The 24,118-nt window shown below is 36.0% G+C and overlaps 2 protein-coding genes across 2 annotated transcripts in view; one reads left to right on the forward strand and one right to left on the reverse strand.

Moving 5' to 3' along the window:
* Positions 1-3,398, forward strand: part of LOC121430413 (peroxisome biogenesis factor 1-like) — a 29,372-nt gene extending 25,974 nt beyond the window's left edge. Inside the window, exons 19-22 of the mRNA XM_041627704.1 lie at positions 203-417; positions 1,316-1,366; positions 2,361-2,491; positions 3,203-3,398. Of these exons, the coding sequence (XP_041483638.1) occupies positions 203-417; positions 1,316-1,366; positions 2,361-2,491; positions 3,203-3,287 (482 nt within the window). The 3' untranslated portion in view covers positions 3,288-3,398. The remainder of the gene's footprint in view (positions 1-202; positions 418-1,315; positions 1,367-2,360; positions 2,492-3,202) is intronic.
* Positions 3,399-10,579: 7,181 nt separating this feature from the next.
* LOC121429971 (ribonuclease P protein subunit p38-like) lies at positions 10,580-22,037 on the reverse strand. The gene is made up of 6 exons (XM_041627240.1): positions 21,735-22,037; positions 17,859-17,909; positions 16,957-17,088; positions 13,025-13,244; positions 12,202-12,406; positions 10,580-11,311 (listed from the first exon to the last, which is right to left on the reverse strand). The coding sequence occupies exons 1-6, from the start codon at positions 21,857-21,859 to the stop codon at positions 10,905-10,907; spliced, it is 1,140 nt and encodes a 379-aa protein (XP_041483174.1). The 5' UTR covers positions 21,860-22,037; the 3' UTR covers positions 10,580-10,904.
* Positions 22,038-24,118: the final 2,081 nt, after the last annotated feature.

Raw genomic sequence — 24,118 nt, forward strand, 5'->3', positions numbered from 1 at the left:
TCTCTTTGTAGACAAAGGACATTGTTTGAATTTCTTATAAAATATTTTATGACAATGATGGATTTCAATGGAATAGAGGTTTATCGGATCAAACATAAGTTTTGAAGATGGTACCCGAATCTCTTAACTCCAAACCAAGATCTTGTACCCAAGCGGAAGAAAAAAAGAAAACTCTACCATTCTTTTATTTTTTTTCTCCCAGATTCAGAGTCGACTGAGCAAGACGAGACTCCATCGCCACCGGAGGGTAGCGGCTTTGATGCCACCATGACGGAGGTGCCTCCGACCCCATCCCTGCCCCCAGACACACCCATAGCCCCTCCTCAGTCCCAGCAGCAGAGAGTTGTGTATATGCCAACCCTTAGAGACGGGGTAGTGGATCCCACGCCAGAGACCAGGGAAATCATCGGTAACGAGGTGGGTTGATCAAGCTTTAGTTTTGAAGACAAATAAAATATTGAGTATCTGTCCCATTTTCTGAAGTACAGTTTAACATCGGCCATGGTCTATCTCTGTGTTTAAAATACGGGAAGCAAACATTTAAAATTTCCAATTACATTACAGCCCGTATTCTCAAATTCTCAATAGAGATTTCATTCTTACAAAATCATGGTTTATGCAGATTTCTGGTATTATTGCGCATCAAATAGGCACCCTCTGCCAAAAGTGTGCATTTACATTTGGACTTTTGTCAGAGTACGGATTAAAATATGTGTAATAGACCAGTTCGTAGTTACTTCATGGGCAATTTTGGTCAAATGACCTTTCATTTCTTTCATCATGATAGGCAGATTTCCAAGCAATATATTACATAATCTTGCCTTACATAGCATGATGAAGAAATTGAATAGACCAGGTGACTAGAATAGCACACCAATGAACAATTAATGAAGGTATTTGTTGCATTCCTATTTTGAATGCATATCTTAGCATGTTGCACAATGTACTTGATAACTGTAAAATACCAGTCGTTCGTGGAAGCATTGTTGTTTTTTGTGGATGTAAATGAAAACGACAATTCAAAAGAATATATGAATAATCAAGAAATCAAAGTTGGTGCTTATCTCATTAGATTTTAAAGCACCATGTCACTTTAGTGCAAATGACCTTCTTCTGATCATGCGTAGAATCTTTTGATCATGCGCAGAAAGGAACTACGAACTGGCTTATTATTAACTAATGTTTCTCATCTTATCATAGTTTTTATCTTTCTCAGTTCCTGTCTCACTTTCTTTCCTATTTCATCCTGTGAAAAACCATAGATTTGTGTCCTTTTGACCAGATTTATGATAATGAACAATTTAACTTTTTTCAGGTCGATGTCATCGTTGAGAATTATGCAAGGAAGCTGGCAGGTGAAAGTATGGTGAGTTTTCCTGGACCTTCTTGATGTACGGTCCTAAAGCAGACCTGCCAACCAGTACGTTTCAGGCGTATTTAGTTATGTTTTTGCAACCAAAATACGGCAGTACGTTTTTTTGTAAAAAAAAAAAAAAACGAAACAAATATGGTTATTAGATCAATGTAATTTCAGGTAACTTTTTTTCAATCATTTTGTTAAAACCAGGGTGAAGATATACACACGTTTCAAGGTTTTGTAGATCAATGTAATTTCAGGTAACTTTTTTTTCAATCATTTTGTTAAAACCAGGGTGAAGATATACACACGTTTCAAGGGTTTTTTTTTTCATCTTCAAGAGCAGTGCGCATTTTAGCTTGAGCGCCGCGATGAGCGAGTGCGCCATGCATTTTATTATGAAATAAACTTTTTTGGGGAAAAATACAGTTTTTTTGTCACAGAATACAGTTTTTCATTCCCAGAGGTTGGCAGGTCTGCTAAAGCTATGCACCCAACACTAATTGTGCACCAATTTCAGCAGCAAAATGCACACTCTCTGTGTGGAACTGTGACTGCGGTGTGACAACTAATTGTGCACCAATTCCAGCAGCAAAATGCACACTCTCTGTGTGGAACTGTGACTGCGGTGTGACAAACAATTCCTAATCAGATTTTCTGATTCTGAGGTTGAAAAAAAATCACAAAATGCAGAGAAACTTTCCTAATTACCTATGATATTATGACCACACTTTAGAAATTGAGCCACTAGAAATACAATGTCTTTGCACGGTCAATCAAGTGTGTAGGTTTGGGACCCATTCCACATCTTGGACGAAGTCAAGAGTTGTTCAAAAACAGTATTACTGAATTTTGGAAGATTTTGAATTGTTAAACCACAACTTTAAACCGGGGTTTAGATTAAACCCGAGTTCTGAATACGCACTATAGAGTTTTGACTAGTTTCCTCATGTGGGCCCCTGGTTATCATATGAATACTATCAATAATTTGTTTTCACACCAGGTTGGGACGTCGGACAACACAATGACAGAAGATGTATCTGTGATCAGAGTGTCTCAAAACCACCTCTTGAGGGCAGCACAGGGCATGAAGCCGTCCGTATCAGTCGCAGAGAGACAAAAATATAAGCAGATGTAAGATTTCCACTCACTAAATCTCCAGAAAAATTGGTGCTTTATGTTTTTTAAGATATTTATAAATGGTTTTAGTGAGTTACTATGGTAACTTTTTTTTCATCCTCTGAAGAATGATAATGATAAGTAACAGTGGTATATCATGTTTTTATTAAAGGGGGAGTGAACTGTGGGTGGTCTCATTAAAATGTACGTTTTTTTCAGATAACTACTAATACTACAGAGAATTGATTCAACCCCCCCCCCCCCCCCCCCCCGGCCCGTTTAGACCTAAAGATCATGTGCAGCATGACATAACATACATGTTAGAACTAGGCCCAGCATCCTGCAATCCAATTTTCTTTACATATTAATATGATTTAATTTGACACACAAAAGAATAAGTGGGGATATGACATCAGCTACCTTGTTGTATGTTCATGAAGACCAGCATAAAACTGTTTCACTAAAACAATGCAAAGGTGCAAAATTTCATAAGATATATTATTTGTCTGATTCTGATAAAATGTTCACTGTTTTGTTCGTCTGATTATGATGTTTACTTTTCGATTATGTTATTTTCAGCCTGTAGTACTGTACTTCTTCCCCCTTAATCCATCGTATGGTGATCTCATCAAATGCAAAAATAGGCATCAGTGGTACCAGTCTTTCCCCTCCTATGTTCGCTTGCCAATATAATTTTGTATATTTCCAATCCATCTGTTCCTTTAGTTACGAGTCGTTTGTCAAGTCAAGAGGAGGTGAGTTTCCACAAGGCCAGGCTGCAGAAGCTACCCAGAAGGTCACACTTGCCTGAGGATTCATGGACAATCTAGTATCTGCAGGACTTGGACTGCAGCTGTTGGATGTCATGATGGACAATCTAACATCTGCAGGACTTGGACTGAAGCTGTCTGATGTCATGATGGACTATCTAACATCTGCAGGACTTGGACTGCAGCTGTTGGATGTCATGATGGACAATCTAACATCTGCAGGACTTGGACTGCAGATGTTGGATGTCATGATGGACAATCTAACATCTGCAGGATTTAGGCTGCAGCTGTTGGATGTCATGATGAACAATCTAACATCTGCAGGACTTGGACTGCAGCTGTTGGATGTCATGATGGACAATCTAGTATCTGCAGGACTTGGACTGCAGATGTTGGATGTCATGATGGACAATCTAACATCTACAGGATTTAGGCTGCAGCTGTTGGATGTCATGATGGACAATCTAACATCTGCAGGACTTAGACTGCAGCTGTTGGATGTCATGATGGACAATCTAACATCTGCAGGACTTAGACTGCAGCTGTTGAATTTCATGGAATGGTATCACTTATATTTTTGTATTTAATGATAATACTAATTAGGTGCATGTAATTAATGGAATACAACTCAATTCTTGGTATCCATTGAAATGACTTTGCCATACAAATAATCAACTTTATATTTGTAATTTGAATGAAAGTACGCAGACATGTTGCACAGCAGGGAAAGAATTACACGGCTCAGGGTAATTTGGCCCCTGCAATGTTTAAAATTACCTCTGGAAAAATCCCTATTTATTGCAATGTTAATCTTATACAATGTTGCAGATTCAGTCAGAATGTTGTGAAATGTTGTCCCTAAAACAAAGGATTAAGTTTAAGTTTTTATCTGTTGCACAATGATGCTGTTTCATGGGACTTTATCCTGTTTTTACTTGAAAGTACACCATTGCTTCCAGTACTATTCAATAACTCAATGATGTTACATGATATTGTAAATATTTGACTTCATAAGACCACAACTCTCATCCTTGATTGAATTTGAACCACACAAGTCTAACTATCATAAAAAGTTGAAATTTTATACTGTACAAGTTCCCTTGCCAAGTTGCAATATCAAATTGCACTTGGAATGAGTTCTACCTGAACATAGCAGTAGAAACTAAATTTTAGTATGGAGAAAAGGTTGAGCGTTTATTTTATGGTCTGAATGTGATTGCTTTGCAGTTCTGTTCTTTCTTGTTGTCCCTCCCTCATCCAAGGAATCGATACATCAAGTAGTTAACATTTATGTTTCATAGCATTGTTTTGATTCACTTTCATCTTTTTTCCCTTCAAAGTTTTGTTTGGTTTTTGTTTATAGACCATGGATGAATTTTCAGGCCACGTTTTCATGAATAACAAAATGCTAGAAATCTGGCAACTTAGCCATTGGCCAATCAAATGTGAGAATTTTGATACCTTATGGCTTGGTAAGAAGTGAAACAGGGCCCTAATGAAAAAAAAATTAAACTCTTCACTGGATATGGTTCCAGTTTTAGTTTGTTTTTCATTAAAGTACATGTAAATGTTAAAGAGCAGCCGGCCACCGAATCTGTACTGTTTTGTGTGTGACATTTTTTTAAACATGATGAAATTTTGTACTTGTTCTAACATGCACGTTGTTGCAATATTTAGCAACCAAATTGTGTTGCACTTTTTGTAGGTAATTACACAAATTATATTTGCTCTGTGATTATTGTAATTATTTTTTCCAGTAATTATGGGATGAATAATTTTTAACTCTATGCTATTTGCTTGGGATTCCTACATTATATTACTGTTTACAAAATTTTCTGTTGGATGTTTAATCGAGGATACAAAGTAAGGAAGATATTTTGTCTGTATATTTTATCGTAATTTTTCAAAGATTTTATCGGGCAAATTAATGTGGACCTTGTGTCAAAATGATGATCATGATGATAATGGTGCTGCTGCTGCTGATGATGATGATGGTGATGATGACGATGATGATAAGGAGGATGATGATGATGGTGATGAAGATGATGACGATGATGATAAGGATGATGATGATGATGGCGGTGGTGCTTGTGGTGATGTTGATGATGAGATCGATATGGAGCATTGCGGCCCAGTGGATTTAGTCTTCGGACTTTGAAACAGAGGGTCGTGGGTTCGAATCCCAGCCATGGCGTGATTTCCTTCAGCAAGAAACTGATCCACAATGTGCTGCACTCAACCCAGGTGAGGTAAATGGGTATTGGGTACCGTTAGGAGGTAATTCCTTTAAAAGCTGTGTGCGCTATGAACGCCTAGTTTTGCCGGGTAATATAGGAGCGCCTTGAGCACCTAACAAGGTGGATATGTGCGCAATACAAATACCCTGTATTATTATGAATATTATATCAATTTTGGAATAAGTAATGCAGTACTGAAATTGATTGAAATTTATACATGTTAAGCATGTAATTGCAGGTTGTGTATTGGAATAAACGAAATCAAACGAGTATTTCCAAAACTTTGTCATTGTTTTCACAAATCCTAGTTTTTTTCTTTTCTAAATATTGTTTAGTAATTTAAGAGTACACTTATCATATCATGCTATAGCACTGGCGATTATTTTCTTTTGAATAAGTATTTTTAATCAAAGTATTTCGAACTCGATATTATACTCATGTTAGTTGTTGAAGTCAATAAAGAATGTGGTGATGTTAATGGGACTGTAATCATGCACCTGATTGTGTTCTATGAGTGAGATACATGTAGGTTCTCAAAATAAAAGTGACCATTTATAAAGTATTATTTAGCATGTTATATGTATATGTAATTGCACAATAAATGATGAATTCCTATTGTAAAATATTGTAAAATGCTGTTTGGACTATTTGAGTATTTTAATGAATACAGCGGACTAACCTTCCCCTACAGATAAGCTATACATAAAAATCAGTCAAGAAATAGCTTTTATGCTTCTCCCACTACAGGAAGTTTGTAACGTCAAGTTTTGTAGATCTGAATTGATCTAGATTTTCATACAAAGGTCTCAAGGAACCCAATAATGAGAGTTTGAAGTAAAGCAATGAAATTAACTCATGAACATTGTTTCAGCCTCCAAGACATGAAGCGTTGACACTGTACTTTAGAGGCAGGTACCGAAATCAAGATACATGTATTTAATACTGTGTGAAGACATGTCTCCATGTCAGCATTGCATGCCTTAAAACCATGAACAAGACATTTATTAAGGATTACCATGATTGATTTTGTTTGGTTTTATTGATTTTGTATTATTCTTTTTGTTATGATTTTATGCAATGATATTGCATGGGTTTATATTATTTATTTGATGAAATTTGATCTGGCGGCAATACGTTAGCTAAAGAGTGTACATGCACTTGTAATGCATGGAATGATGGAACAAAATGAAATAAACATAAAATTTCAATGAAACGAATTATGCATTAATTTTTATAATTTGTTTTGTTACAAAGTGAAATATAGGAAGGAAAAAAATGGATGTAAGGGGATATGAAAGGAAGGAAGGAAGGAAAGAAGGAAAGAAAGAAAGAAAAAAAGAAAGAATGGATGGAAGGGAAGGAAGGAAAGAAAGAAAGGGGAGTGAAGGGGTGTTCGGGAGGTACGAGTGCTCGTGGATAGGCGAGAGATAAAGAGAAAGGAGATACATGTAAAGAGGGAGAGAAGGCGAGTTATAATAAAAATCCATAATTTATTGTTCGAAATAAACATGAAATGAAATACTCCGAAAATTTGCTTTGCCCAGCAGCCACCGTGCAGCGCCAGATCGACAAGGCTCTATCCCTTTAATTGTTGAACGCCAAACAGGGTAGCAGCAACTCCCATCTTTTAACGCCTTTTGGTCTGACGCTGCCGGGTTTGAACCCCCGACCTCCCGGTTGTGAGACGGACGCTCTACCAACTGAGCCAACACACCGGTTAGGGAAGGAAGCTGAAGCAAGGGCAAGAGAGGGAAAGAAAGAACAAAAGAAACAATAGAGAAAGCTAGAAGAAGAGAGAGGGAGAAAACAAGGTCATCGAGAGTGGGAGGAGCATAAAGAGATCATAGTGTGAGACAAAGCCTTGGGCCGGTATTTTGAAGTTGAGTTTAACTTAGACCATGGTCTAACTCTGCCAAAATTATGGGAAGCCAAACGGATCAAAATTTTGTTTACAGTGAATGCTTCTCATGTTTACTGTGCTCTGCTTATTCTTTAATGGTGAAGACAACTGTCATACTTGTCCTTCCCTGGCAGTTAATAATGTTTTGGGAGTCAAATGAGCTGATACATTGAACGTCTACTGTTATAGATTTTTGTAATAACTGGCTATCCATACATGTACATTGAACGTCTACTGTCATAGATTTTTGTAATAACTGGCTATCCATACATGTAGTTAAACCGCAACTTAAATCCAGAGTTTAAGTTAAACCCATCTTCAGAATACGAGCCGTAATGTTTATCTTCAATATTTTCACGTGCTTATAGAGAGAGTGTTAATGAATACTTCATTGAAGTGTAGCAAAGATTGTTGGTTTCAGGGCTTCTAATGTCATGTAATTTTCCGTTTCCATTTCTGGTAAGTGGTAACCTTGTAATAAGTTACATGTTTCAATAGTCACATCAAATTCTACTACATTTTGTTTCAATATCAGGTTGCAGACCACTTGTGAGGTGTGTGATATGTTCTTTCCTCTCTCTTTCTCTCTCACACCCCCCTCTCTCCCACCAGCCCCCACCCCTCTCCCTCTCTCTCTCCTCTCTCTTTTACTCTCCCCTTTTTCATTCCTTCTCTCACTTCTATTTTCTTTATTTCACCTTTGCATGTACTGTCTCTCCCTTCTTTTATAATTTCCACCTCTCTTTTCTCAACTGCTTTTACGTTTTTTTTTTCCTTTTATACTCTGGACTTCTTTATAATAATTTCATGCTTGTTTTTATATTTTGATTCGGGGTAATTATAGTAATGTATTGTGCATGCTATTATGTTAATATAATCTATGTTATTTATGTATACCCTGCTTGTTCTGTTACTCAGATATGTCCTGGGCGCTCTTTTTATGTTTGTATATTTTTATTCCTTTGAACGATTTGAACGTTAATAAAGTGATGAATTACTACTTTCAGTCTATAATTTGATAAACATGTATTCACCTTTCTATTGGGCATGGGGACTATCACTCTCTTCAATATATTAAAGGGAAAGTTCACCATGATGAAAAGCTTGAAAGTTTTAAAAATGCCAAAAAAAATCATTTGAATCTATTGGTGAAGGTTTGAGGAAATCTTTAAAAAAAAAGGTAAAAGACTTTCATTTGTGACGTCATATACGAGCAGCTACCGCATATAGCAGTATAAAATGCTTAAAGGTAAATGCTACTTGGTAACGATATCAAAATGAGTTCGTACAGAATCCAATGAAATGACCACCAAAGTGTCTGTTTGTATAAATAAAACGCATGTGCCAAAGGATTCTGGAAGAAATTGTGTAATTGCTGAGAAATCAGCAAATAAGCACAGGATTCGGGTAGAGCGTCGGGCCCGACGCTCTAAGCAATAATTATACATTGTCCCACGTGCGCTTATCTGTGTTAGGGATCTTCGTTGTGAACATTTTTCAACGTAGATTTCAAGATTTCACAAAGTTCAGTTAATGTAACTGTACCAGATCTAGATCCTCGATGATATACTGACAATTAAGCCTTGTTTTACAGACTTTCTCATAAAATCAGTGTTTAGTGCAACTACTGGAATTTCTCTATAAGTTTCAATTTTTCAAGGTCATGACTATTTTCTTCCAGCATCAGGTGTGGAATGATTTGTCCATTGATACTAGAATAATGAAGGTACAATAAGCACTCTTTGAGAACATGACAATTCATTGATATTTTTTTTTACTATGCGATATACGGGGAAGCTGCTCGCATATGATTTCGCAAATCAAAAAATTCTAATGACTTTTAATCTTTAATGGATTTTCCTCCATTTTTTTTATTATTTATCTGCTACTTTTACAATAAACTTTTTGTCACAGTGAACTTCCTGTATGAAAGACGTCACTTTGGAAAGAAAATCCAAGAAATTTTGTGACTGATCCTTCTCTCTACATGTAGTTCTATGGAAGGTAAATAAGAAAAATATGACTTCCATGCGATGACAAACAATGACAAAGATAAGAGACACCAAATAATCAGGCACAAGCTTACTTCAACACATACTTTCATATAAATGTGTTTAATGAAAACACAGAAAATTCTGTGCTCCATACTTCCTTCATATTTCATTATCATGTTCCTTTTCTTCCCTCTCATTTCCTCTTTATGTCTTTCATTTATATATAAAGTCAAATCTGCTGGGCCTGCTGTCATTGATGCAACTTCCAAGAACATGTTTTTTTCTAAGATACTTGTTGAAGAAAAGAGTCTTAAACTCTTAATACACTCGGGTCAAATACTCAACTTAAGGCCACCACACACCTCACAAGTGGTCTGCAACCTGATACTGAAATAAAATGTAGTAGAATTTGATGTGACTATTGAAACATGTAACTTATTACAAGGTTACCACTTACCAGCATTGGAAACGGAAAATTACATGACATTAGAAGCCCTGAAACCAAGAATCTTTGCTACACTTCAATGAAGTATTCATTAACACTCACTTTAATAAGAGAGGGGGAATGGTAAAACGATTTTCAACAAAAAGTATTACATGCAGTACATGTATACACTCTGTTGAATAAAACCCCAAAAGACACTGAATTAACAAAATGGTGACAAAACATTTGCTCCACAGGTGACAATTGCTCCAGGCTTAATTTCATCTGAGATATAGGGTACGGGTTAGGGTTGAAGTTAGGTTTGGGGATAGCGTAGGGTATAGTATTAAATCCTGGCTTGAAGTTATTCATTCCGTTCCGGAATTCACAGCAGAGAAATTGTCCCCAGAGCAAATGTCATGCGGCATGATATGTATTTACTGCTCTTGTATGTGTAGTGTTATAGCACCAGCTTTTGATGGTTTGCAGTGTGTTGACCTATAAATGTAAAACATTGCCCCTTCTGCAGCATTGAGTCAAATCATGACATTCCTTCATTAAATATGCGGCACTTAATCAACAATTGTGATCATAGTCTAATACCTTACTGTTCATAAAATAAAAAGAAAAGGATAAGAACTCACAACTTTGCTGTTCTTAACATAATTCACTTCTTTTACCTCATTTCCCTTTGCCTTCTTTCTTTTTGATGCTTTACTGATAACCTTGACATGCTTAACATTTGCAGACTTTGCAAATCATGATATTCCTTCATTAAATATGCGGCACTTCATCAACAATTGTGATCATAGTCTAATACCTTACTGTTCATAAAATAAAAAGAAAAGGATAAGAACTCACAACTTTGCTGTTCTTTACATCATTCACTTCTTTTTACCTCATTTCCCTTTGCCTTTCTTCCTTTTTGATGCTTTACTGATAACCTTGACACGCTTAACATTTGCAGACGTTGCAAATCATGATATTCCTTCATTAAATGTTTGGCACTTAATCAACGATTGTGATCATAGTCTAATACCTCACTGTCCATAGAATAAAAAGAGAAGGATAAGAACTCACAACTTTGCTGTTCTTAACATAATTCACTTCTTTTTACCTCTTTTCCCTTTGCCTTTCTTCCCTTTTGATGTTTTACTAGTAACCTTGACATGCTTAACATTTGCAGGCTTGTATGGCATCTTTGTCGTCTTGTTCCGCTTGCTCTTGGAATCATTGCTTCCAGGCGAGGTGGCTATTTCTGACAGCTTTCTTTTCTTTATTCCTTGAGCTTGTAGTGTAAATGGATCAACAGCAGTGTTCTCACTTTGGCAGGGGTTCTCAGCCACTTGATTTCCAAGCAAGTCTCTTTCTTTCATGATACTTCCAATTGTATCTTTGGTCATTCCTGCTAGGTTGTCCATATTGCTTTCACCTTTTTGGATGAGCCCAGTGCCAACTGTCCTTTTGGTACCTTCCTGTACTTGTGTTTCCATCTGGAAGTCTTTGCGAACTGTATAGATAACAATAATTAAGATGATGATGATGATTATTATGATGTTGATGATGATGATGATAACAATAATATCATTAATGAAAATAACAATAACAGATCAAAGGTGAAAATTTTCTGATTGCTAAAGACGTCACTAGAGTCAATAAACTGTTTGTATACATGTACATGACCAATTCAGCTATTTGTCTGTGACTGTGTTTTAATAAACCTTGAATTGAATTAAATTAAATTGAATTGAATTGAATTGAATTGAACTGAATTGAAATGAATTGAACTGAATTGAATTGAATTGAACTAAACTGAATTGAATTAAATTGAAATTATTTGATTTGAATTGAATTGAACCTGTTTTGCCAGAATTACCTGTGTTGGACTCCACAGTTAATGTACTGTGATCAAAAGGTGGGATTTTTCTGATCACTAAAGGCATTACTGGAATTAATAAATTGTTTGTATACATGACCGATTAAGCCATTTGTCTGTGACTGTGTTTTAATGAACCTTGAGTTGAATCAAATTGAATTGAATTGAACCAGTTTTGCCAGAATTACCTGTGTTGGACTCCCCAGTTTGTGTACAGAGATAAAAAGGTGGAATTCTTGTGATTGCTAAAGACATCACTGGAATTAATAAATTGTTTGTATACATTACCGATTCAGCCATTTGGCTTCGGCTATGTTTCAATAAACCTTGATCTGAATTTAACTGAATTAAATCTAATTCAATTCAATTTAATTGAAATCAAATTGAATTCAAATTGAATTGAATTTAACTGACTTGAAATGAATTTGAAATTGAAATTGAAGTTGAACATGAATTGAATTGAATTGAACTTAACATGAATTGAATTGAATTGAATTGAAGAAAACCAAATTTGCCAGAAGTACCTGTGTTGGACTCCCCAGTCGATGCAACTGGATCAATGGTGGAAGTCTTCTGATGGCTGAAGATATCTTTGGAGAGTTCTGCTGCTAGTTCCTCCAGAGGAAGGTTCTTCATGTCCATCCAGGGAATGCTGATGTCAGGACACTTTCCACTGACGTAAGACACAAGACCCGCAAAGTCTTGGTTTGCTCCATCATTAGAAGGTTTCTACAGGAAACAGAAAACAGAAGTATAAAAGGGTATTAGGCATTACAGAAAAGACAGTACAATTACAATTAACTTCATCTGGAATAATGGTAAAAACTTCAGAACATCTTTGTTGCGCTCTTACAATTGATGTCACAATTACTTAAACAGGATTACCCACTCAAGTTCATGAATATTCTTAAATCAGACGTACCGACAGGCAAACAGATTTATCATTTGCTATAACTGCTTGAATTAAACATCATACAGCTATAACAATGACAATATTGACTGAGATTAATCTTCAGATCATTCCGCACCATACCCTCATTGGACCTGAGACTGCTTTGAGAAATATATACTGTCAGTACTTGTGAATGGTATCTCCCATAATGCCAGTCAATATAACATAACTATATCCGGGTCATAATTGGTTTAAGTGTGAAATTAGCTGATAAATTTCACTTTTACTGTAAAAATGTGTTAAACTTGACTATTGATAGGTATATCATAATTTTAGACCAGAGTTTCCAATAAACACAAGGTTAGAATACGAGCCAATGGGTTTAGCCCATGTAGTATTAACAATGAATACTAATAGTTACATCGACATAGCACTCCAAGTGAGCTAGAACTTACTCTGAAACCTATAGCAAGGACGGTCTTCATGTTCAAGAGAGGAGATAAGGTATTACTGAGATGAAACACTGCTATGGCAGGACATCCTCGAGTTGCACTGAGGGTCGGGAGATGAGAGGTCATAAGGTCAGGCTTAGCTGACCGACAGACCATGACAAGCTGGAGCTGATCTTTCTCCAACGATCTGGTGACTTCGTTGACCCCAAGCGCAAGTTGTGACCTTCGAGAGAAAAAAAAAATTAAATATCTCACAAAAATAATTAACAAATGACCTTGAATAAAGTTTTATGACAAAAATGTTTCTTCTTCTTCTTCTTCTTCCTGTTACTGCAGGCAAACTCCTGGGATATAATTGCTGCAGGCGTGTGTGGCCAGTGGTGAATTTGAATTAATGATGTGCCCCCCGGATGAAAGTAGACATTTGAATTTTGTTTAGCCTTGTCTTAAAACCATCGACCGATTTAGCTTCACGTATGTCTACTGGTAGCAGATTCCATTCTGCCATGGTCCTTGGAAGGAAAGAGTACTTGAAGCAATCTTTTTTTGTTGTTGGTCGGGAAAAAGAGATTGACGATGATTTCCGTGTCCTGACAGAATCTTGAGAGGGAGCTGTTAAGTATCGACCTACGTCGACCGAAGCACTATGATTTATAGATTTATATAAAAGTGTAAGTCTTGAGATAGCCCTTCTATCTTCGAGAGATTTCCATTCAAGTAACTTCAGCATCTGGGAAACACTACTGGTTCTCCTGTGATCTTTACAGACAAATCTAGCGGCTCTTCGTTGAACTGCTTCTAGTCTACTAATCTGGTCTTTCGTGTATGGGTCCCACACAGAAGCACAATACTCCAACTTTGGACGTACTAACACTTTATAGGCTGTTTCTTTTACATTTCGGGGGCAAGTATACAAGTTTCTTCGAAGGAGGCCTAAAACCCTATTCGCTTTAAATATGGTAGTATTAACATGGTCCGACCAGGTTAAGTTGCTATTTATCTCGACACCTAAGTAATTGTGACTTGTGACAACGTTTAGACGTTTCCCATTCATATAGGTGATTAGAAGGGGTTTCCTTTTATGAGTGATGTGCATAACATGACACTTATCGGTGTTAAATCTCATTTGCCATGTAGCTTCCCAATTACACAGAGTATTTATGTCCTGTTGTAGAACTTTCCCATCATCCTGTGATTTTATCTCACGGTAAAGTATACAGTCATCTGCAAAGAGTCGAACATGTGACTGTATATCTTTGGGAAGATCGTTGACGTACAGTAAGAATAGCAAAGGCCCTAAAACTGTTTGAATTCATGCAGCAATCCTTATGGTGAGAGGGATAATCAACAGTGCCATTACCTTCATTTTAATATGAAGAAAAATGACTTTAAAGTTGTGAAGTACAAAGTCATTATAGGGAGAGACAATGAGACATTAAAGGGGAAGTTCACCCTGAAGAAAAGTTTGTTGTAAAAATAGCAGTAATTATAATAAAAAATATAGCCGAAGTTTTGAGGAAAATCCGTTAAAGATTAAGAAAGTTATTATAATTCAAAGTTTTGAATTTGTGACATCATAAAAGAGCAGCTGCCCCATATGTTTTGTAATATAAAATGCATGAATTTCAAATTTTGTATGGTTCCTGATGACTTAATTTTGTTTTCTATTCATGATCGGGTGTGAAATGGTTTGTACATTGATATACAAAAGGTACAGTAAAAACCATTTTCAATTTTCTGAGAAAATGAGATTTCATTAATTTTCTTACCATTCGTTATGTAGGAATGCTGCTTGCATATGACGTCACAAATCAAATAATTGAAATTCTAATAACTTTTTAATTCTTTGATGAATTTTTCTCAAACCTTCTGCAATATTTATTATTATTTTTTCTGCTATTTTAACAAACTTTTTGTCAGGGTGAACTTCCCCTTTAACTATTGGTTTGAAAAAAGAGAACAATGAAACAAGCATAACATTGAAAAGGAAAGTTATGGAATTCTAAAGCTTTTGCTCAATTCCAGTTATACATGTATGCATGGTACATGTGATATGCAAGAGTGAGCCGCCTATCCATTTATTTGAGTTTCAAAACACGAAATCTGAAAAAGTTTGATTTTTGTAGAATTAATCAAGTCAAGTAAGTCCTTTACGGATCATAGTAAATGGACTGGAGACAATCATGTTTTACACATAGCAGAAAGAAATTGAAACAATTCATTTTTCATAAAATCCTCATCAGCATATGATACTGCCTAAGATGTGCATATTTAAATTAGCAAAACTTTAAAATGCAATAGCTTTCCTATTTTAAAACTATTCTTTAATGAAACTATAGCCTTGATTTTTTCTCTACCTGATCAAATCAATTTATTGTTTTCAAGGCCTTGACCTATAACCTTGAAAGCAAACAAACACCCCATATTGCTTGTTTATTTTGTCATTTATTGAGTAATACAGTAACCTTGTCAATTACTGGGTAACTCATTATCTACCTGGCACTCTACCAGAATCACTCTACTGAAGAAAAAAAATTATAGTTTCTACAACTGGGATTTATTTTTAAAGATAAATACCAGTTGTGATAACAATTTCAAAATGTGTTCACACAGAATCCAATGAAATGACCACCCAAGTGTCTGTTTCATATTAAAAAATAAAATATTTGTGCCAAAGGATTCTGAAAGAAACTGACTGTAATTGCTGAGAAATTAGCAAAAATGGCATGGGAGTGAGGTCAAAGGTCAGGTCTTTCCGAGGAAAAACAATACACTGTCCCCAATGTGCTTATCTGTTTATAAAGCAATCTGTAGTGTGAGCATTTTTCAGCTTAGATTTCATGATTTAACAAAGTTCAGTTTACGTGACTGTACCAGAGCTACATGTAGATCCATGATGATACTTGACAATCAATCTTGGTTTTACAGAGTTTCTCATAAAATAAGTGTTTACTGCAACTACTTTCAATCATCAGTAAAGGGGTATTCTGGGCTATAATAATTTATATCTTTAAAAAAAATTCACACAGCATAATGCTGAAAATTTCATCAAAATCTAATAACAAATAGCTGAGTAATTGAATTCTAAAGTTTAGCAATATATTGTGAAAACAGTTATATGCACACCATCATGAATATTCAGTAGATGGGCTGATGATTTCACATCCCCACTTTTCTTTTTCTTAGTTTTTACATGAAACCATAATTGTTTTATATTTTTCATACTTCGAGTGAATGATATGTCTCACTTATAATAATAAAGGTTGCAGCAATTAATATCTAATGCACTAAATCAATTGTCAATCCATTTTTTTATAGTTCTTGGAGGAAACAAAATGAATAAACCTAATTTCATATAAAAAAATACAAAAGAACAAGTGGAGATATGACACCATCATTGAATATTCATGAAGACATTCCTCAAACAGTTTCTCCGATTACTTTAATATTCCTTGTCCGATTTTGATCAAATTGTCAGTGTCTGGTTTGTCTGATTTTTCTGTCACATCTGTTCACATCATATCATTTTCAGCCTGGAGTATCCCTTTAAATAATCATCATATAACATCATGAACGTTAGCGAATGGAGCGTCGTGGCCCAGTGGATTAGTCTCTGGACTTTGAAACAGAGGGTCGTGGGTTCAAATCCCAGCCATGGCATAATATCTTCAGCAAGGAATTCATTCACAGTGTGCTGCACTTGACCCAGGTGAGGTGAATGGGTACTAGCAGGAAGTAATTCCTCAAAAAGCTGTGTGCACCTGAATAGGTAGCCTAGCTTAGCCGGGTAATTATAATAGCAGGGCCCGCTGGGAGAACAGTTTTCGGAACTGAAGTGATTACCCTGGGTAGATATACCGTTATTATTATCATTATTATTAGCCAAAGTGATATAGGCCTTAATATATTTTTCTTGTCAAGACATTTCAATTTACCTCAGTGCTGATCTTCTTTGTTCTTCTTTCCTTCTTTCTGGATTATTTTCCGTTTCTGCCTCCCGTTTCTTGGTCTGTTTCCGATTCTTGCATTTTCGTTTTCCAAGTAGGCATTGCAAAGGCTGGAATGTTCTGGAAAAATAGAAAAACAAACAAAATTAAATTATCATAAATCCATTGTTTTGTAAATGTTTGCAGATTTACCATCCTTGCTGGGATTTAAGTTTAAACTAATGTTTAGGCCTACTTATATTTACTTCACATGCGTTTTTTTTTTCAATTAATATAAAGTAGAGTAGAGGTGTTATAAATTCAAAAACGAAAAATATGGATACACTCCCAAAATGAGATTCTGTAAAAGACAGAAGAAAATTACTGAAATTGAGAAATATATTCCCATTTGCAAATAAGTATGCTGTGCCATTTCTGAATTTAAAAAAAAGATCTATGTATAATAATAATTTTGCAATTTTTTTATCATTCATTTGACCCATTTACTGAGTTTTTATTTCACACCTTGTGATTGGGTTCAACCCAAAAATATTTTGTTAATTTGAAGAAAAAACCTTTTTTTTTAATTTGTCCTTGGATTATTCACAAAGGTTGGTTATCATCAATAACCCTTATAAAAAAATGAGAAGTATCAATTGTGAACATTTATGTTTGGGGGGAAAATGGACATTAAGGTTCAAGTTAAAACTTAAATGTATGCGATAAAGTGATAAAGTACAAAAGTAATATACATGTAGTATAATCAATTATAATGATGAAATAAGAACCTGAAATGAAAGTTTTCTTCAAAAATTATGATAAATAGTCCACTAACAGATAGAAATTGACAATTTCATGAAAAGTAATTTTGGGAAAGAATGCAAATGAAGAAATGAAATGTAGGTTCTTACCTTTGAATTTCTGATAAAATATCTGGAGTTACTCCACTCGGGAGAGGTGGCCTGTTACAATGATATCCATAGAGGAGAAATTAAAATAGGACTTTACAGGCAAATATATAGCATTTGTTATAGTACATGTAACTACAAGAAGTTATCTAAAAACTTAAGTTTTCTATCAGTATTTTATAGCCAATATAAAAGATAAAAGTCAAAACATCAACACCATTTGAGTAGAGTGTGCAACTATTGGACGGTTACAAATATCGGAAGATTACATCAACTCCCTCCCAACAACTACAGGGACCAGCACTGGTGGGGGACTTGCATGCAATGTGATACATGAAGGTCAATAATAATAATAGGCATTTATATAGCGCCGTCTATCTAGAAATATTCTATTCCGAGTCGCGTTGTTATTATTATTACCCTGGCTTTAGCTCGAGCTGCCTCTCAGCGCTCATGCATTCAAGGAATTAATCCTGCCGGGTACCCATTCACCTCACCTGGGTCGAGTGCAGCACAATGTGGATAAATTTCTTGCTGAAGGAAATTACGCCATGGCTGGGATTCCAACCCACGACCCTCTGTTCAAAGTCAGAAGACTTATCCACTGGGCCACAACCAACAAATTCATTTAAGGTTACCTTAAATGAACTGCATATACAGTAGCCCCAGGTTTTGCTGCTCAAAGAATATATTCCAGGGTTTAAATCCAGGGGTAAAATCCAATAATAATAAATATAATAACAATCACTTACAATCAATATTCAAATTTTATTTAATCTATGAAATGTTCTTCAAAACAGCACTTCATACCATAGCTTGTCAAAGCTACATCATCGAAGCGGTTCAAGGGTCAATCCTATTGTATTTGTGGTGTTTACGAATGGATCGAGGGATCTACACAAGATCGGTCTGGTAAGAAACCTCTCATTTTTCATTTTCATACTAACATATTTTTCCCATCTTCATATGCATTAGGCATAGGAAGGTGTATAGATATATAAAAATCCAATAAATTTACGTGATTTCTCAGTCTAAAGAGAGATTTCCTAGGGAAGTCCATCCGTGTTTACATGTCTCGCTTGGACATGTGTGGGGACTGTGTCAAGGCTACTTTATGTAAAACTATATGTAACAACATCTTCAAAATATCATCACGGAGTCCGCCTTCTTTTATTCAGCACAAGAGGGCTTGTTGAGGTACTTACGTAGGAGACTATGGGCCAGACGAGAATATTGAAAAATTTACTGATGATTTTACCCGATTTTGAAAACAATCATTACTTCAAGGACGATATTTCACTCACTGGACATTGGAATCTAAGTAGAACCAAAATCTATGTTTGCGTCAACACAAGAATTGGTAAGTCAGACTATTTTACTTCACACATTCCTACTGAAAAAATAGACAGGAAGCGGCACTGGTCTCAGAACAGTCCCACCCCGTAGCTTTCTTTCCCTGTATGGCGAATGGTCGGGGTGCAGCGGTGGTCTTTATAAATAAAGTTAGGTTAAGTACCGGTATCAAGACGTGATACTTGGGCCGAGGGATGGGGTATGCCATGATGGGAAGGAAAATAGTCAAATAAATAATAAATGAATAATCTTTATTTTTATAATTATATCATGAATTCTCAGATTACTGATTTGGGGACGTAATCAGAGGAAAAAGTTATTGAGTTTTCATAACTAGATCTCGTTGTTTCAGCTTTCATTATGAGTATAGTTGTGTATGATGCCGCGATGTTTCATCTTATTCTTCAGTTTGACAATTTTCACCTCTTTCTTTTCTGTCTTTCTTTCTTCATCCTTCTAGCCTTCCTGCTTACCCTTTTTTGTTCCATCTATCTTTATTTCCTGAATATCTCTCTCTCTCTCTCTCTCTGTTCATTTTTCGTTCTTTCCTTCTTTCTCTTACTTTCCTTGTCAATTCATCTCTTTTCTTTCATCTTTTCTTTCTGTCCTTCATTCTGTCATTAACCCTAGCTCCCTTCCAATTCTTTATATTTTTTCACAAGTCTAACACTGTCGACTGAGCTGTGTACAGTGAAGCCTTCTTTGACCTTTAATTTGTCGAATGTCCCGTATTTCATTTGTGAAGTCTGGTCACCCTGGCTCCCATACCCTCACCCCTCCTCCTTCTACCCCTCATAGGCTATGGCTATGCCTCACCCATGGCTTCAATTCATCTCACGTGCAAAGGATTCATATGTACCTGGTGCACGAAAAAAATTTTCATACCATTTTTTTTTTTAAATAATGTTACAATGCCTTGCCCTAATACCTAAGATTTCAAATTGTGCTATGACACTTACCGAACCATATGGATCGTTTGTTGACTTCTCTTTGCTGTTTTTTTATTAAATAAAAAAGCAGGTTTTTTTATCTTCACGTACATGCCTCTTGGTCAGCGTGGATATCAATTTTCGCCTAAAGAGGACGCGTGATATTATTCACAAGCCGGATTGTTTACGGTTTTGCAGCTTGTACTGCAAACTGCATTCTAGGCGATCAGCATTATTTTCTTGCTCGTTCAATCCGCTTTCCTCATCATCTTGTCAAAAGATGGCGTACTTTACCTATAAGTATATACATGAGATGCAACCTGTTGATTTTTCATACAATTTACTATTATGCACCGACGACTTGAATCGAGAATGTTCGATAGGAAAAATTCGCATTTTAATTGTTGTTTGCGTAATTTCCACCGCAGTACTAAAGGGGAAGTTCACCCTGACAAAAAGTTTATTGTAAAAATAGCAGAAAAAATAATAAAAAATATTGCCGAAGGTTTGAGAAAAATTTACCAAATAATTAAAAAGTTATTAGAATTTCAATTATTTGATTTGTGACGTCATATGCGAGCAGCATTCCTACATAGCGAATGGTAAAAAATCAACGAAATGTCATTTTATCAGAAAATTGAAAATGGTTTTCACTGTAACTTTTTTATATCAATAGACAAATCGTTTCACACCCGATCATAAAAAGAAAGCAAAATTAAGTCATCAGGAACCATACAAAATTTGAAATTCATACATTTTATATTACATAACACATGGGGCAGCTGCTCGTTTATGACGTCACAAATCAAAAACTTTGAACTCTAATAACTTTCTTACTCTTTAACGGATTTTCCTCAAACCTTCACCAATATTTTTTACTATTTTTTCTGCTATTTTTACAACAAAGTTTTCTTCAGGGTGAACTTCCCCTTTAAGGATAACTAAGGACGGATCGAATGGAGTATCCTGGTTGAGATTTGGAGGTAAACAATAAAAACACTTTTAAAAATAATTTGCAATTCCATTTTAAAATGAACTTAATTAAATCATACGATCAAGAATAACATTAACAGTGAAGAAATATTGAAATTTTTGGCGTGTACCACTCATTCAATGAACAAAGACAAAGTTATAATATAGCGTGTACTATTTATTTATTATTCCCTCATCATGCTCATATTCGTGTGATAAATGAAAACGTCAAAGTCCACTAGATCTATGTGGCCAAATCGTGGTTTTGGGAACCACTCGTAGATTTGTGTACGAGCACTTGTGTACAAAGTGAATGGAGGTGGAAATAGGGAACCGTGCGTGTGACTGAATAAACTAGCGCTGCTGTATGAAGTGAACGGTGGTTCCCAATATCACGATAATGCCATCTATGTCTATGATTATAAAATCACATGCGTTGTGTGAGATTAGTATTACTAACCTCGCATGTTGTGTCAGTGGGCAAGGCGAGTATGCCTATGAGTCTATGTCCGTGATGCGATTTCAGCATTCAACACCGTCCGTGTCGTGGGGTATCGGAAACGACGTAGAATGCAATACGTCGGACTAGACTAAGACTAATCTACGGCAACGCAGATAAACTTACCATTCTATTGCATATGGTGACGTGAGAGCACTCCTTGTTACAACCTTTGAATCTTTACACTTTGCTTTGGATTTTCTGACTGTTTTTGCCCCCTTTCCAATCGTTGGAGCAATGTTAGTTGACATATTTGATATTGTTCATCCAAGCAACAACCTCGATTAACACAGTCGGCGTTCCATAACTTAGAAATTATACTATGACAAGCCAAAGAAGTTATTCACCAGTCACGGAAATATTTCCAGTACCGGGGCCGGGGGGGGCACTTACATTGACGAGTGGATATCATGCGCGACCAAAAGAAAAACGTAAAAAGGATGTCTTTTTCAGGATAGGGCACGTTACGTACGTAACGTAATAAGGTTGTAAAAAAACAGTAAAATGAAAAAAGGGTATCTATTTTCGCTAGGAAAGCTAGTTCCCAAGACCAGTTCGTTACTTCATGGCAATTTTGGTCAAATTCCTTTCATCATGATAGGCAGATTTCAAATCAAGATATTACGTAAGCTTGCCTTACATAGCAGGATGAAGGAATTGAATAGACCAGGTGACTAGAATAGCACACCAATGAACACTTAATGGAGGTATTTGCATTCCTACTTTGAATGCATATCTTAGCATGTTGCACAATGTATTTGACAAACTGTGAAATACCAGTCGTTCGTGGAAGCATTGTTGTTTTTTGTGGATGTAAATGAAAACGACAGTTCAAAAGAATATATGAATAATCAAGACATCAAAGTTGGTGCTTATCTCATTAGATTTTAAAGCGCCATGTCACTTTAGTACAAATGACCTTCTGATCATCTTTTGATCATGTGCAGAAAGGAACTACGAACTGGCTTATTGGTTCCAGTTAGGATTTCCAGTTACCCAACTGATTCCAGTTGGGATTTCCAGGGCCCAACTGGTTCCAGTTAGGATTTCCAGTTGCCCAAATGGTTCCAGTTAGGATTTCCAGTTGCCCAACTGGTTTCAATTGGTTTCAACTGGAAATTGTTATATTCCAGTTAAAACCAATTGAAACCAGTTAGAAATCCAACTGGTTTCAATTGGATTTTGGTCCTGGGGCCCCCTCCCCTTAAATGTTTCATTCACTTTTTCTTCGAATCCTCGATCATCTTACTTTTCTTCCTTTTTGCTTTCCTTCCCTTTTTCCCTCTTTTTCTTTCCCCTTTCCCATATTTATTTTACCGACCGCCAATGATGGGCGGGGGGGGGGGCGGGGAAGGGGCAAAACTAAAGTTACCCCCCCCCCCGCCCCCCCAAAAAAAAAATCGCACGAGCTTTGGTGCAGTGAAAATATACCTGCATAATCTTAGGTAGATATGAATAACAAAACTAATTCTGATAACAGGTCGCCCATCTCAAATTAAATACCATATCCCTCCCCCTTGGGGACGATCCCACAAACTCCACCCCCCCCCCCCAAAAAAAAAAAAAGAGATAATAATAGAAAATAATAATTGGCCAATCACATGGGGTGCATATCAAGGGATGCCCTATTTTAAGGGGAAAATGGGATTTTCTTTTTGAAACAAGAACAGATATGGATGCAAAGATTGTTTTGCCCTCCCCGGCCCACAAAGCCGTCAAAGGGTCCCCTGGAAGCGGGGGCTGGGGAGGGGGCTTCAGCCCCGTACAAAAAAGTTAAAATTACCATACGATTGTGATTTCTTGCATGGTCAGCTCCCCCCCCCCCCCCCCACTTTGAAAACCGTTCAGCGGCCCCTGCAATGCATGCACATTTACATAATAATAATACATTGCATTTATATAGCGCTTAATACACTGTGTTTCTAATCGCTTTACAAAACGATTAAATAGCATATCATTGGACAGTTTAACATACAAGAAAGAAAATGTACAGTGTAAAGTATTTTCATATCACAAATTACAAATAAGCTAAGAAAACTGCCTATTGGGAAGTATGTGTACAAAATAATGATAATAATAAAAACAATGACATTTATTAATTAAATAGTTCGAATACAAAACGTTTAAACAAAATGAATTATCAGAAATACCATGACCTGAGATTATGTTCGAAATAAAGCAGGCAGTAGCTAAACATAAACAAACAAGAAATAAAGGAATAATCGTTTGATATTGACAAGACTAACTTAAAACAAAACTTAAAGGAAGAATTGTAAAGGTAAGTTTTGAGAAAAGCTTTGAATGATTCGAATGACGGGGCATGAGCTATTCAATGAGCAAATTTATAATGTCACATCTTGTTCATGATTTGTATATTTTTATTCATTTTTTTCCAAGAATTATCAAAAAAATGTTTTCTAACTTAATTATTGAATGCATTAGATATTCATCTGGGCAATTCCATAAAATATACAGGGGCGGATCCAGCTTTCGCCAATAGGGGGGCCGAA

This window comes from Lytechinus variegatus, chromosome 16 (genome assembly GCF_018143015.1).
Source record: "Lytechinus variegatus isolate NC3 chromosome 16, Lvar_3.0, whole genome shotgun sequence".
Classification (NCBI taxonomy): domain Eukaryota; kingdom Metazoa; phylum Echinodermata; class Echinoidea; order Temnopleuroida; family Toxopneustidae; genus Lytechinus; species Lytechinus variegatus.